Raw genomic sequence first — 14,492 nt, forward strand, 5'->3', positions numbered from 1 at the left:
CACAGTTTGCACGTACTAAGTACAAAGTCTCATTTTTTTTTGGTTACTACCAGTTCAGTCCTTAGTAGATTTGTGAAGCTCAGATTTCTTTCTTTCTTTCTTTTTTGGTTGCTCAATCTTGAAACTTGTTTGTTATTTTATTGCCCATTCATCTTGATACCCCTTTGAAGCTCTTCATAGTCCTCCTGAGGTTTTTATCCTTACTGAATAATTTAGTATTTGGTATCGTGGCCATTTCACTACTCCTAACTCTTGCTCATTTTAAGTTAACAAGTGCAAATCCTCAGGTAACTGTACCTCTATTACTATTCATTTATTCCTACTTTCTATTTAACCAGTTAGCAGTCTGTAAAGAGAAACTGACCTTTCATCCCTCAACTGTTAGGTTTAATCAGGAAGTCCAATGTCTAGCAGATAATTTCAGTTGGCATGCTTTCTTATAAATCCCTAAAATTAATTAGGTGAAACTTCTCTTTGCAGGAAGTATTATGATTCTTCCTTGACTAGACTACTTCTGTATGTTTCTTTTATTTGTTTTCGACCAATTTACCTGGAACAGCCTTTAAGCTAACTATATACATCCTTTTAAGAATGGTGTTAATGATGGCTCCTTTTCATTCTTCTGGCTCAAAGGTTCAAGAACAAATTGTCTAACAAAAATATGCAATCAGCAATTTTACATTTGAACCCTTAATTCTTTGGTGGGTGGGCTAACATGACATCATGTGCCTGAACTCTGTCTCATAATCAGTATTTTAAACAAAGCTATACAAAATACTGAAAATTAAACGAAAAGAGACAATGGAATGTACCAATGCACCTTGATGAATGAAGGACATCTTATATCCTTTTTTTAAGCTTAAGAACATGGCAGATTGAGGCCCAGTAGAAGACAAAAGTTACATTTCAAGTATGGGGGAATATATATAATAAAACACCAAAAGATACAACAGATCTGAAGACAATTTACTAAAGCAGTTTCACCAGGATTGGTACCAAGTTATCAAGCTTTTAAAAGATCAAGATTCAACTGATGTTAGAAATATAGGTCTTGAATACAGCTAATAAACTTTGTGTTAAAGGATCAAAAGGCAGTGTTGGGTCAGTTCAGGGAAGACGCAGGAGTACTTGGTGTCTCTGGAAAAAAAATCTTCTGAGCTAATCTTGTATCTGTGAGTTTAAAAAGTTATGATTGAGATAATATATTACTGTGGCTTAAAATAAGTTTCCCTGATGTGATCATTGTGCACACAGGCCTCTATTTGTAAAACCTCCATAAGGATCAAGGTTTCATGATATAGATTGTTTGACTAAAGATTCTCAAAAAGTAGCAATTCTGGAAGCTGCTGCACTGAACAAGTGCTACACTGAAAAAGAAAATAGAACGGGAAAGAATACATGTCCACATATTTGAAGGCCTCTGCCCAGTTACTTTGAGGGAAAGGAAAGCATTTTGCTTTTCCACTGATCAGCTTCATATAGCAAGAATCAGGTACAGATGAAAATACCCAGTGAAAATAATTCTGTACTAGGAAAGAAGAATATTCTCAGCATTGACTAGGAGGTACGTGGATTACCTTATACAGATTTTTCCTTTGGAATCAGAAGTTCAACAACATCCAAGTGAGCAGCCACAGATGATAAAGAATTGAACCTTGAAATTCTGGAACATGAATGGGAACAAACCAGAACCGGCTAAAACTGCTGCTGACACAACTCAAGAACATAAAAGAGAATAATAAGCACAGGATTTTGGAAACAATCTGGCTAAAGCAGTAAGTCAGGACTTATTTGAAGGTGACATATTCAATAGTAACAGACAGTTATTTTTAGCATTACTTATGGGTTTTTAAGCTTAGCATGTTTATCAGAATGAGTGTTCTTTGGAAATCCAACTCCCATATTCATTTTCCCAAAGCAGTTCAGGACTAGCATCTAGAACACAGAAGTCTCCATATGGGGACTCTCAGGAAGTAAAAAGGGAGAATAAAAAGTTGTATTGTTAGCAGCTTTGATTTTTATTGATGATATTGTGGGATAAACACTGAAGTTCTCTAATAGAATGACAATCAGATAGAATAATATGAAGGATGCAGTACCAATATAAAATTTCTAAATGTCAGACAAAGTTCTCTCCTTTATAACTAATGGTTTGAGTGTGCCAAGCCTCCTCACAAAATAATTAAAATTTTGCTTAGAAGGGAATGCAGTGGTACCTCACTTCACAAATGCCTCAGTTCACGACCAAATCTGTTCATGAACAAAATTTTCAGAAAAAAATTGTCTCTGTTCGTGAACTCCACATAGGGTGACAACCATGATTGTGGCCATGTTCCTGCACAAACGCGATCACGCCCATCTTCCCTGCACCAACACGATCACGATTGCGCCCATCTTCTCCACTCGCAGTTGCAGACAGACCTGTGGTCACTTGCTGCGAAGCTTTTTTGTGTCCTTTTTAGCACATACAGTACTGTAAAGTATTATTCAATAATAATATTGAATAATGGCTCCAAAGAAAGTGCAGAGCAAGCATGGTGGTAAAAAGAACGTGCAGAGCGGTAATGAAGGTGACCAGAACGTGCAGATTTTTCACCAAAATTGACCCTGCAGCTAAGAGACAGGACAGGAAACCCCTGAAGGAGAGCTCCCTGATGTCCTTATGGAGGGGGACTCTCCTTCCAAACGATAATCTCCCCCCACCCCACCTAGGTTAGTGTTCTCTACTGTACTGTACTTTGTTGTTGTTTGTTACTTTGTTTCAAATTTTTGTGATAAATTACAGAATGGATTAACCTTATTTACATTAAACCTTATGGGCAAATTTGACTTGGTTCATGACCAAAATCGGCTCGTGACCAAGTTTGTAGGCATCAGAACTGATTAACCTTATTTACATTGATCCTTATGGGAGAATTTGACTTGGTTTGTGACCAATTCAGGTTGTGACCAGAATCGTGGAACGAATTAAGTTCGTGAACCAAGGTATCACTTTAACTGGATAATATGATGTCTCGGGAAACTCACCAGAAAATGGACAAAGATCCTTAAGAAAAAAATTCTGTGGTTGCTAGACATTTTGTGATGTGCCACAGGATAGTTCAGTTTTTTAGCAAGAGGTTGGAGAGAGTGCTTCAGTCATAGAGCAGGCAATCACCGCTCCAATATCTCTTGCCCCCACTTGTTCAGAATTAAGCATGCCACCTGCTCTCCAGGGCAGGAAAGGGCTAAAGGGGGCATTAATGGGGAGAGGATGAGACTGGAATAGCTAGTATATAAGGTATCCTGAAGCAGCTGCAGCCCCCTTCCCTCCACTGTGAGATGCTATCATTAATCATCCAAAAACATTCATCTAGAAAAAATGCAGAGTAAAGGTATAGGGAGACAAAGATCTTCCTACGTGCCACTGGAGTAGATGCAAAAGAGAAAACAATCACAACAATTTAAAAGTAAAAGATGCAGTACAGAAAAATGCATAATTTTTTTCAGATTTTTATAAAAATATTAATTCCATTTCCTTTCTAAATATAATCCAAATTTGACAATATTTACAAAGCAACCAAATAAAAGATTTTGCAACTGAACTTTTAAAACCAACTAGTATCTTTTGAGAAGTAATGTGAAGTCATAAAGAACACGGAGGAAAAAACCACCTGATATAGATGGCTATACTGGAAACTGCTGTAAGTTTTTGAGTAGGCAATAGCACCTTACTTACCAAATATTACCAAAAATATTTAATCACATTTTGAAAAATAATCTTTGTCTATTGTGCTGGCAATCCTTCAACATAATCTTGATTCCAGAATCTGCAAAAATCTTAAATGATCCAGACTTCCCATGCCCCATCACTCTTCAACTCAACCTAACAAATTATTCACCTGTATTCTGTCAAAGAGGTTGAAAAAAATGGCTCCTATATTAAATTAATTTCTTGATGTCATGAAAGCTTTTGACGGTTGGACTGGTAATTTCTTCATGAGGTTTAGCATGATATAGGGTTGGGTAATATATTTATGTTGCAAATATGCTTCACATCCAACAGAACCATAATATGAACAAATGATTACAATCCATTACCAAAAGAAAGGCAATCCATTACCAAAAGAAAGCAGCACCGTATTCTCTCCGTGCTACTGTGTGCTTTTTTTATGGACCGTTAGGGGAAAATACTCAAAATTGTCCTCATGTTACAGGAATCCCAATACGTGGGGCAAAACAAGTCATGATGTTCAGATGATGTGGCTCTGACTCTAGCAAACCCCAGAATTGAGCTACTGAGAACTAAACAAATTATAGAACATCGCAGGATACTTGCTTACTTCAAATAAAAAAACAAAGAAAGATAAATTAGATTTCAAATCTCTTTATAGGCTTATTTGGAGCAGCCTTAATAAATGGTTGGAACTTACTTTGACTTGGTTTGGCTTAATTTGAAAATTGCATAAGATAGTGAAGTTACCCAAACTAAACTATTTTTTTCAGACCCTTTCAGTGATTCCCTTAGAAAATACTTGGATAAATTGTTCACACAATTTATTCATAGGAGCAAAAGAATGCAAACAACAACAAAAAGCTAGACTTAGAAATACTATAGTATTCCAGTACAGTAAAAACATAGACTTGGGAATTCCATATGTGAAGTTTTATTATGCAATATAGCAATTCAGACAAGTGAAGCAGTTTCTGGATGTCTGCTTGAGCTTTTGGATGCAATTAAACAATGACAGAAAAACTAAGGAAGAAATATGAGGTGCATTGAATGAGTTGCATTCAATTTACGTTGAAAAATGAAAGTAAATAGCATCAACAGATTAGACAATCCCTTTTTAAGGCATGCATGCTTAAAATAGCATAAGTGCAGAAATAAGGTTATTTCAGATCTATCACCAGTTTTCTCATTCTTTCTGCATCCTTTGTTTCATAAATAAAATATAAGTAATTTGAAGTTCAGAAAGAAGAAAGCTATACAGATTAACTGCTCTGCAGTTACAATGGTTGAACGAAAATCCAAATATAAACCTTTAAAATAATCTGTTTCCAATGAAGTCACTCATTTTGTTTTTAGTCACGAAGTCGTGTCTGACCCATCGTGACCCCATGGATAACATTCCTCCAGGCCTTCCTGTCCTCCACCATCCACTGGAGTCCACTCAAGCTCACACCAACTGCTTCAGTGACTCCATCTAGCCACCTCATTCTCTACCAACCCCTTCTTTTGCCATCCATTGTTCCCAGCATTAGACTCTTCTCCAGGGAGTCCTTCCTTCTCATTAGGTGGCCAAAGTATTTGAGTTTCATCTTCAGGATGTGGCCTTCTAAAGAGCTGTCAGGGTTGATCTCCTTTAGGACTGACCAGTTTGATCGCCTTGCAATCCAAGGGACTCGCAGAAGTCTCTGCCAGCACCGCAATTCAAAGGCCTCAGTTCTTCAGCGCTCAACCTTCCTTATGGTCCAACTTTCACAACCATACATTGCAACTGGGAAAACCATAGCCTTGACTATACACACTTTTGTTGGCAGGGTGATGTCTCTGCTTTTTAATAGGCCATCTAGATTTGCCATAGCTTTCCTCCCAAGGAGCAAGCGTCGTTTATTTTCTTGGCTGCAGTCCCCATCTGCGGTGATCTTGAAGCCCAGGAAAATAAAATCTGTCACTCCATCCATTTCTTCTCCATCTATTTGCCAGGAAGTGAGAGGACCGGATGCCATGATCTCAGTTTTCTTAATGTTTAGTTTCAAGCCAACTTTTGCACTCTCCTCCTTCACCCGCATCAAGAGGCTCTTTAGTTCCTCTTCACTTTCTGCCATGTGAGTGGTATCATCTGCATATCTGAGGTTGTTGATATTTCTCCCAGCAATCTTAATTCCAACTGGTGATTCATCTAGCCCCGCCTTTCTCATGATGTGCTCTGCATATAAGTTAAATAGGCAGGGTGACAGTATACAGCCTTGCCGAACTCCTTTCTCAATTTTGAACCAATTAGTGGTTCCATGCCCAGTTCTCACTGTTGCTTCTTGACCCACATATAGGTTTCTCAAGAGACAAATAAGATGGTCAGGTACTCCCATCTCTTTAAGAACAATTTGTTGTGAACCACACAATCAAAGGCTTTCGCATAGTCAATGTAGCAGAAGTAGATGTTTTTCTGGAACTCCCTAGCTTTCTCCATGATCCAGCGTATGTTGGCAATTTGATCTCCAGTTCCTCTGCCTCTTCGAAATCCTGCGTGTACTTCTGGTAGTTCTCGGTCCACATACTGCTGGAGCCTAGCTTGTAGGATTTTGAGCATAACTTTGCTAGCATGTGAAATGAGTGCAATGGTGCGGTAGTTTGAACATTCTTTGGGATGTTGGCATTGCCCTTCTTTGGGATCAGAATGTAAACTGACCTTTTACAATCCTGCGGCCACTGCTGAGTTTTCCAAATTCGCTGGCATATTGAGTGTAGCACTTTTACTGCTTCTTCTTTTAAGATTTTGAATAGCTCAGCTGGAATACTGTCACCTCCACTAGCTTTGTTGTTGCTCAGACTTCCTAAGGACCATCTGACTTCACATTCCAGGATATCTGGCTTGAGGTCAGTGACCACCCCATCGTGGTTATCAGGGATGTTAAGCTCTTTCTTGTATAGTTCCTCTGTGTAATCTTGCCATCTCTTCTTAATCTCTTCTGCCTCTATTAGGTCCCTGCCATTTTGGTCCTTTATCATGCCCATCTTTGCATGAAACGTTCCCTTCATATCTCCAATTTTCTTGAAGAGATCTCTGGTCCTCCTTATTCTATTGTTTTCTTCTATTTTTTGCACTGTTCATTTAAGAAGGCATTCTTATCTCTTCTAGCAATTCTCTGGAATTCTGCATTCAATTGGGTGAATCTTTCTCCCTTGCCTTTTGCTTCCCTTCTTTCCTCAGCTATTTGTAAAGCTTCCTCAGACAGCCATTTTGCCTTCTTGTATTTCTTTTTCTTTGGGATGATTTTAGTTGCTACCTCTTGTACAATGTTGCGAACCTCCGTCCATATTTCTTCAGGCACTGTAAAATAAGTAACTCATTTTACTTATATACTAATTATAAAAGTTTAAATAGTTGGCCCAAAGACACAGTTTTAATCTCTATGAATGTAAGAAATGTAATACAGTAAAGTAACAATTCTAACTTTTGTAGCAAAATAGTTTTTTGCAGGAATTTTCTCCCCCCACCCCTTTCATAAAATTCATATCCTTAGTGAATCCTGCTTCTTAGAGATTGGCATTATGGTGACTTCATAGGAGATGACCACTCAAGGAACCACAGTTACAGGGAGGCAACCTTCTTCCTTGAAATTGCTACAGCTTGGAAAAGCACATAGTGGAGACGTACACTGTTACCAGTTAGCCCCTATGGGAAAATTGTCTAACATGAAAAAGCTTGTAGAGAAGATTACTGTTTGATTGAAATTGATTATACAGTTCAAAGTAGGGAAAAAAATCAACCTCTGTGAATGCATGGGGCTGTTCTGGAATGATTTGTTAGGCCATGTAGACAATTAAAAGTGTTCAGAAATGTTAAGATTATTTCTATGCATGCAAGCTCAAAACTGAGTATTGAAATAAATGATCAAATGTGATGCCTCACTATTATTGTTTTGTCGTATTTTGAAAAAAACAAAAATGTTTTTTAAACCTTCAGTGAATATTGTTGGGACCCAGATATACTTAATTTTCAGTTACTTTAAACTAACCACTTTGTGTCCTCTTCTTAAATCAGTTATTCATACTTGAAGAACATATATCTTTTCAGGTGCTGGAAGCCATCCTACCTCTGCTGCAATGAAGACAGATGGAAAGGATGGATTCTGTCTTTCTGCAATCTTTGTATCTATCCTTTTAATATATTTTTACTTCACTGAGTCTAATTGACCAAACTGGCTAACTTCCTGTTTTTATGATATGTTTAAAGAAATTGGTTCACTGTGTTTAACAGAGTTTTGAGATTATTTTGGGTTACCTTATCTACTTGCCTTAAGTGCTGTGTTGTTCTTGGTGGTGGTGGTGGTATTACTCTGCCTGCTAAATATACTGGCATCTTCTAGGTATGCTTTTTAGCTGAGCTTCTAATGGGGTTTTAAATAACCTGTAAGCATCTGGGGAGGGGAAGCTCATCTTAAATCTTTCTTTTTCTTTCTTGTTTATATTTCATTTGTATAAGTGGCCAGTACTAATAATAGAACATGAGCTGCTTTCTATTCAGAAGAGAGAATTGCACATATGTCTGACTGAACTTTTAGGGATAATGTCCCTGCAATGGCAAACCACATTTGAGTAATCTATGCAGGGTAACTTATGCTTATACAAAAATATACTACTGGAGTCATGGTAAGAAAATACATGGATCCACTTTAGTTGGTGCTCTTTTCTATTGCTTGTGTTCTATTAATGCATTGGATCCAATTTGGGGTTACTTTAAAAAAGCAGTAGTCAGGGAGGCAAACTTCTAAGAAGAATTAATCTTTAGTTCCACAATAACTTCATCAGACAGAGTCTAGGCAGAGGATAATTCAGAATTCCAGCTCTAACTTCAGAACGTTGCTGCTTCCTTTTGCACTTGCATTCTGAAAAGAATGAGCAGTACAGGCTGTGTGTCTTTCAGGGGGAAGGGAGGAGCCAGACTCTGCCAGCATACATGGTATCCTAGTGGTGAGATCCCCCTCCCATCATACCCCAGGCAAAAGACTTAGACTGCTGAACTTGGCCATCCAAGTGTTTTGATGCTGTTGATGCTGATAGAAATCAATGAGTGAATATGTGTTTTGGAAGACCATGTCTATTGTGTATTAGTCTGGTTCTTCCACTGGCTTTTACATAGTATAGATCATCTGTTTGTTAACCTCTGGACAGGAACAAGAAGCAGTGGCTTGTTTGCTGTTCAGAACAATCCTTATCAGCTCTTCCATTGATTTTTCTTATGATTTTTGAACACTAAATGTGCCTGACCTTGATTTGAGTTCATCAGTCCACAGAACATGGGATAATTTGGCTTTGGAAGATTTCAACACACAACTCTGATACTACATCAGCAGTTGCTTTGTAGTAACACTTTGTTACATTGTATGTGAAGTGGATACGGTCATCCAGTAGCTGTAAACAGACATACAGTAACTATCTTTCTTTGTACTGAGATCCGTGATTGCTGGGGAACAGTTACTATCTCTGAAATGCTGGTTATGAAAAATCATGAAATTATGGTCTCAAGCTTTATCTGGATCAAGTGTATAGAGCAAAATGTGTCAATTCTTATCACAGTTTGTCTTTAAAATCTCATCAATTTTGCTTATCTTGCAAACACCTTGTTTATTAGTTATCTTAGAGTTAGGCTAAAAGATGTTGGTAAGGTGCTTGCACAGGTTCACACAACTACATCTATACAGAATCCTTGCCCTTCTTGTTTTATAAAAGTTAGCAGGGAGGGAACAGCCAGTTGAGCCAGGGAAGTGATCAGTGCTGCTTTGTGAGAGCAAGTGGTCTCATCCTACCTGAAATAGGCATCACTGAGGCCATTTCTGAAGAAATAAATCCTCTTTGGATCGGAAAGTTCTCAATAAGATCCAGTAGCAAATATTTCTTTCCTGGGCAAGGTACCTGAGTGGGATGTGGCCAACCAGCTCCAGGCCCTCTTGGATGAAACTGAATTATCCAGATTTATTTCAGTTGGGGTTTGGGTTGGCTTTCAGTACAGAAATACCTTTGGTCACCCTGTACAATTACCTAGGCCAGAAGAGAGACATGGGAAATATCCAAGTATTCTTCATATCTAAGGAAAGTAGTTCACAAATTCTTCAAATACTACAGGTATTAGTCCTTGCAGATGAAAAAACAAAAGCCCTTCCATTTTCATGTGGTGTTTCAGTACACAAACATCCTGATTAGCCCTATTCGAATCAGTGGGTTTTAGTCTGCTGTTCTAATGATTATCAAGTCCCCAAACTCAGAGGCTTATCCTTACATAATACAGATGAGGAGGAGCAACAGAAGCGATCATTGCATCTCCATCCCTGGTCCAGTATTTTTGCTAGACAGGCTTTTCTGTTGGAGGATGGGAGGGTAGGAAGCTGGAGAGATGCCAGGATAGTTTATATCCTGGCCTCTCTGGTCTCTCCCTTCCCTTTCCACTTCATCATCCCTGCCTTTGCCTTTCTCCAAAGTCACATTCTCTGTCTTGGAGAGGAAGGTACTGTAGTTCTTTCTGTGTCAGCTGCAAGAGTGGAGGTAAACAGGGAAGCTGTAAAAAACAAAATAATACCTTCTTTTCAGTGACTGCTGGGGAACAGGGTGTTATCTCTGACCTCTGATCTGGGAGGCAGAAATATTCTATAGTCCCTCAAATGCAGTCTAGGATTGCTCTTTTACTCCCAGGTAAGTATAGGATTCCAGCCTGCATGGCTGACCTCTAATTGTCCTGAATTTAACTTTACAAGATCCAGAGGTTTATGATACCTGTGCTAAATAAATACACATTTTAAAAGAATGATTGTTACAAAGCATTAATATTAATTATTTTTGAATATCTAACCTACACAACCTAGGTTTAAGAAATTTGGTACTATTCTGACCAAGAAGGAGCAGACCTTCAAACTTAACCAAATTCTAATAACACTGTCATAATATCTTTCAGTCAAAGAGTATAATCTAGACATCCACTAGGGACCCTGTAAGCTTTGTGGCTAGCCCCAAAATAATCTTGATTCTGTAATTTTTTTTTTCTGAAATAGGTAGTACTTCCTTTGTCTTTCTATCACTATCCTGATTACTGAATTGCATGTTGTTTTATTATAAGCTCATATTTGCTAGTGAAACGGAAAAGCATCTAGTATTTATTTATTTATTTAAAACATCTCTATGCTGCCCCCATCACAACAAAGCCTCGGGGCGGCTCACAACATTCATAAAAAATACAATTAATAATTCAAAAACTGGTACCATCTCAGCTATATATATTAAAATCTATAAATACAATAATAATAAATTAACAGTTAAAATAACTTTTAAATAAAAAGGTCTTTGCCTGGTGCCAAAAAGCAAATAATGATGGCACCAGGCAGACCTCTCTGGGGAGCGCATACCATAGGTGGGGTGCCACCGCAGAGAAGGCCCTCCTCCGGGTACTCACCCTCCTAATATCATTCACAGAGGGTTCCCGGAGAAGGGCATCAGCTGCCGATCGTAGGGGGCGGGAGGGCATATATGGACGCAGATGTTCCTTTAGATAACCTTAGTATCTAGTAGAAGGTATTCTCTCTTTGTGAATTCCTGTGTCCATCAGGGAAATTGTACAATGATTCAAAGGAACATGGCAGTGAAAGAAACATCCTGCTATTATATTTCTTTCTGCATGCTGCCCTTGCTAGGAAGCCTTCTCAAATCATGGGTGGGTGAGTCTAGAGACAGAAGATCATGTCACATGGACTTCCTGCAAATTCTGTGAATGAATCAGTATTATTGCAAAGCAGAATCCTTGCCTTGAAGCATGTTCCATCAGGCCCAGTGGGATGAGTACTTGTCCACTCTCTGCCTATTTCAGATCCAGCTTCAGGAAAAAATATACCATGCTACTTACGCAGCATGAGCAGGGGCTCTTGAGTAGCCGGACCTCACACCAGCTTCACTGCATTTCAGAACTTCTAACATTTCCTGCTCTCTTTGTCTTCCCTTGCCATCATGCTCCTAGCTCCTTCCAAGCTTGGTCTGTGAAACTTTTGTTTGAATCATACACATACACACCCTACCTGTAAATAAATGAATGTAAACAGTTCTTTGCTTTGTAGCAAAACTGTAGGGTATCTCACTGCATATTTGTTCCGGGAAAACAGTCATGCAGTGTATGAAGTTAAGAACTGTTTTGTACCTTATAAAGCACTGCTTGTTCACGTAGATTAAAATACTGAAAACTATCATAGTACTAACATAACAAAAAATATTTTGACTTTGATTGTTGTGAACTGCCCAGAGAGCTCTGGTACTGAGCAGTACAGAAAAAAAAAATACTTTGATATGAACGTTTCTAGCTCTTCATTGACACTTCCACAACTGTCTGCCTCTAGAGGCAGGCATTCCACCCCACTTCTTTCTAGCCTCCAGAAATTTGACTGTGACCTTGGCGTAACATTTGCTTTCATGAAGGCCTTCACCAATTGATCATGAATTCACCTATGACTGCTCGCTTTTCTCCATTGCATGATTTGACCTGGATATAATAGGTGCACTTCGTGCATGTGCAAGAGAATATTCATTTATCCCGGGAAGTGCCATCGGCTGCTTAGGGACAAGAGCAGGTCGCCTCCCGTTTAGATCTTTGTAGGATCAGGTCTCGGGTGTAACGTGGGACCAGCGTGCAGGGCGAAAAGAAACCGTGCTCTTCTCGACCGGCCCTAAAGCAAGGCCGGAGCTAGCCACTGGCCCCGCCGCAGCCCGCGTCCTCGTCCTCGTCCGGCCTGGGGTTCGGAACCTGCCGGCAGGCGTCGCTGCTTCGCGCGAAGCCCCTGCGATGCCTGGAGCCGCCGCTGGGGGGCGCGGAATGCCCTCTGTCGTTCGGGAGGCGCAAGGGAAGGGAATGCGGACGGGGCCATTTGTGCCGCCGGGGGGGGGGGGGCGTGGCGGGGGGGCCGGGCGCGGAGGCCTGTGCCGGGGCGGCCGGGCGGGGATGGGCCCAGTGGGTCTCGCTCGCGGCCTGGGGCAAGGGCCGAAGGGTGTGCCGCCGTGGCTGCGGGCCTGGGGTCGCGCCCGGCCAGCGCGGGGTGGCGAGGCGGTTGGTTGGGGCCGGTGGCGGCCGAGGCGCGGCGGGGTCAGTTCTCTTTAGTGTTTGCCGATGTTGGAAGCGCCTCCAAAGTGTCCCTGGGAGCCAGGTAACCGAGGCCGCGGGGCGCCCGGCCGGGCTGCGGGAGCGCGGGGGGGGGGGCGGCGGGGAGGCCAGTGGCGGCCGCACCAGCCGCAGCAGCGGCTGCGCCAAGCTTAGGTGGAAGCAGGAGCAGCAGCAACAACAACAACCGGGCTGGGAGGGAGCTGAGAAGCTCTGGTGGGCCACGGCCACAGGAAAGAGTTGCTGAGTGCCGTCGCTGTCTCTTGCGCTCCGTCTTTCCTTCCCGCTTGCCCCGAGAAGTTTCTTTCGTCGGCCGTGACGGGGATGGCGAGTACGTTGGGCGCTCCATCAGAGCCAAGTCTACCCACCTTGGGAGCCGCGCGCTGCTCCTAAATGTAGAATGAGATAAAAGAACGCTCAGGACTAGTAAAAATAAAGCAGTCTTCTTTTCCGTGAAATTGATTGAAGAAGGGATACACCCCCTCCACCCGTCGCCTAGGAATCAATTGAGACTTCTCGCAACAGAGGGATGTATATAGTGGCTCCCTCTCGGATTTCGTTTTGGGATGGCCGCTTTTGAACTCACGCGCAATGCTCGGGAGTTAGGGGTGGGCAGCGAGGTGGCCAAGCTTGCAAGTGACACCAAATTATTCTGGCTGGATAAAACAAAAATGGATTTGGAGGGGCTCCAAAGGGATCTCTCCAGGCTGGGGGAATGGGAATGGGTGCTCAAATGGCAAACGCAGTTCAATATGTGCAAGTGTAAGGGGACGCATGTTAGGCCTAATAAATAATCTTAACTATTTTCAAATATACTGTTGGGGTCTGAGCTGATGGTGACTGGCCAGAAACAGGAACTTGGGACTGTGATGGACATTTCAATGAAAATGTTGACCCAGTGCATGGCTGTTAAACAAACAAAAACTAAGAACTAGCATTCCGTATTTGGAATAAAGAGGGGAAACCACTGCATTATTATTATTATACTGTTATGATATGGCCACCCTTAGAATACTGCGTACAGTTCTGTGCTCACTTCAAAAAGCATGTTTTAAAGTTGGGAAAGGCAACCAAATTCATAACATGCCAAGCAGCTCTCTTATGAGGAAAGGTAACAATACTTGGGGCCTTTTTGTTTAGCAAAACAGTAAGGGGCGGAATGATATAAACATATAAAACTGTGCATAGTGTAGAGATAGTGAATAGGGAAATGCCTCCCCCTCTTCTCATTCTCATACTAAAATCCAGGGTCATACAAGGCTGAATGATGACTGATTCAGGATGGAGAAAAGGTATTGCTTCACATAGCAGGTAGTTAAATAATGGAAGTTATGGCTGCAAGTTTGGACTGCTTTAGAAGAAGATTGGAGCTGTTCATAGAGGATAAGGCAATCTACGGCTAGTGGTCAGTGTGGTCTAGTGGTTAAGAGTGCGTGAATGGGATTCAGGAGATCTGGGTTCGAACCCCCACTCAGCCATGGAGCCAACTGGGTGACTTTGGGCCAGACACAGACTCTCAGTGCAACATATCTCACGGGGCTATTGTGAGGATAAGATTGAGAGGAAAATTAAGTGAGCCGCCTTGATTTTCTTAAAAGGAAAAAGGGTAGGATATAAATATAATAAATACAAATACATAGGCATGATGGCTGAAAAAAT

At 40.9% G+C, this 14,492-nt stretch overlaps 1 protein-coding gene across 6 annotated transcripts in view; it reads left to right on the forward strand.

The window, feature by feature from the left end:
* Positions 1–12,722: 12,722 nt before the first annotated feature.
* The window catches only part of STAU2 (staufen double-stranded RNA binding protein 2), a 169,260-nt gene continuing 167,490 nt past the window's right edge, over positions 12,723–14,492 (forward strand). For 5 of the 6 annotated variants that reach the window (XM_044423930.1, XM_044423931.1, XM_044423934.1 and 2 more), the window contains exon 1: positions 12,741–12,879. Coding sequence is in view for 1 of the 6 variants with exons in the window: in XM_044423932.1 (XP_044279867.1) it covers positions 12,843–12,879 (37 nt within the window). In the remaining 5 variants the exon portion in view is untranslated. Of the gene's footprint in view, positions 12,880–14,492 lie in introns of all 6 variants that reach the window. The other variant, XM_044423932.1, reaches the window with a different exon arrangement.

The sequence above is a fragment of the Varanus komodoensis genome, unplaced genomic scaffold (genome assembly GCF_004798865.1).
Source record: "Varanus komodoensis strain SLA01 unplaced genomic scaffold, ASM479886v1 scaffold14_1, whole genome shotgun sequence".
Taxonomy (NCBI): domain Eukaryota; kingdom Metazoa; phylum Chordata; class Lepidosauria; order Squamata; family Varanidae; genus Varanus; species Varanus komodoensis.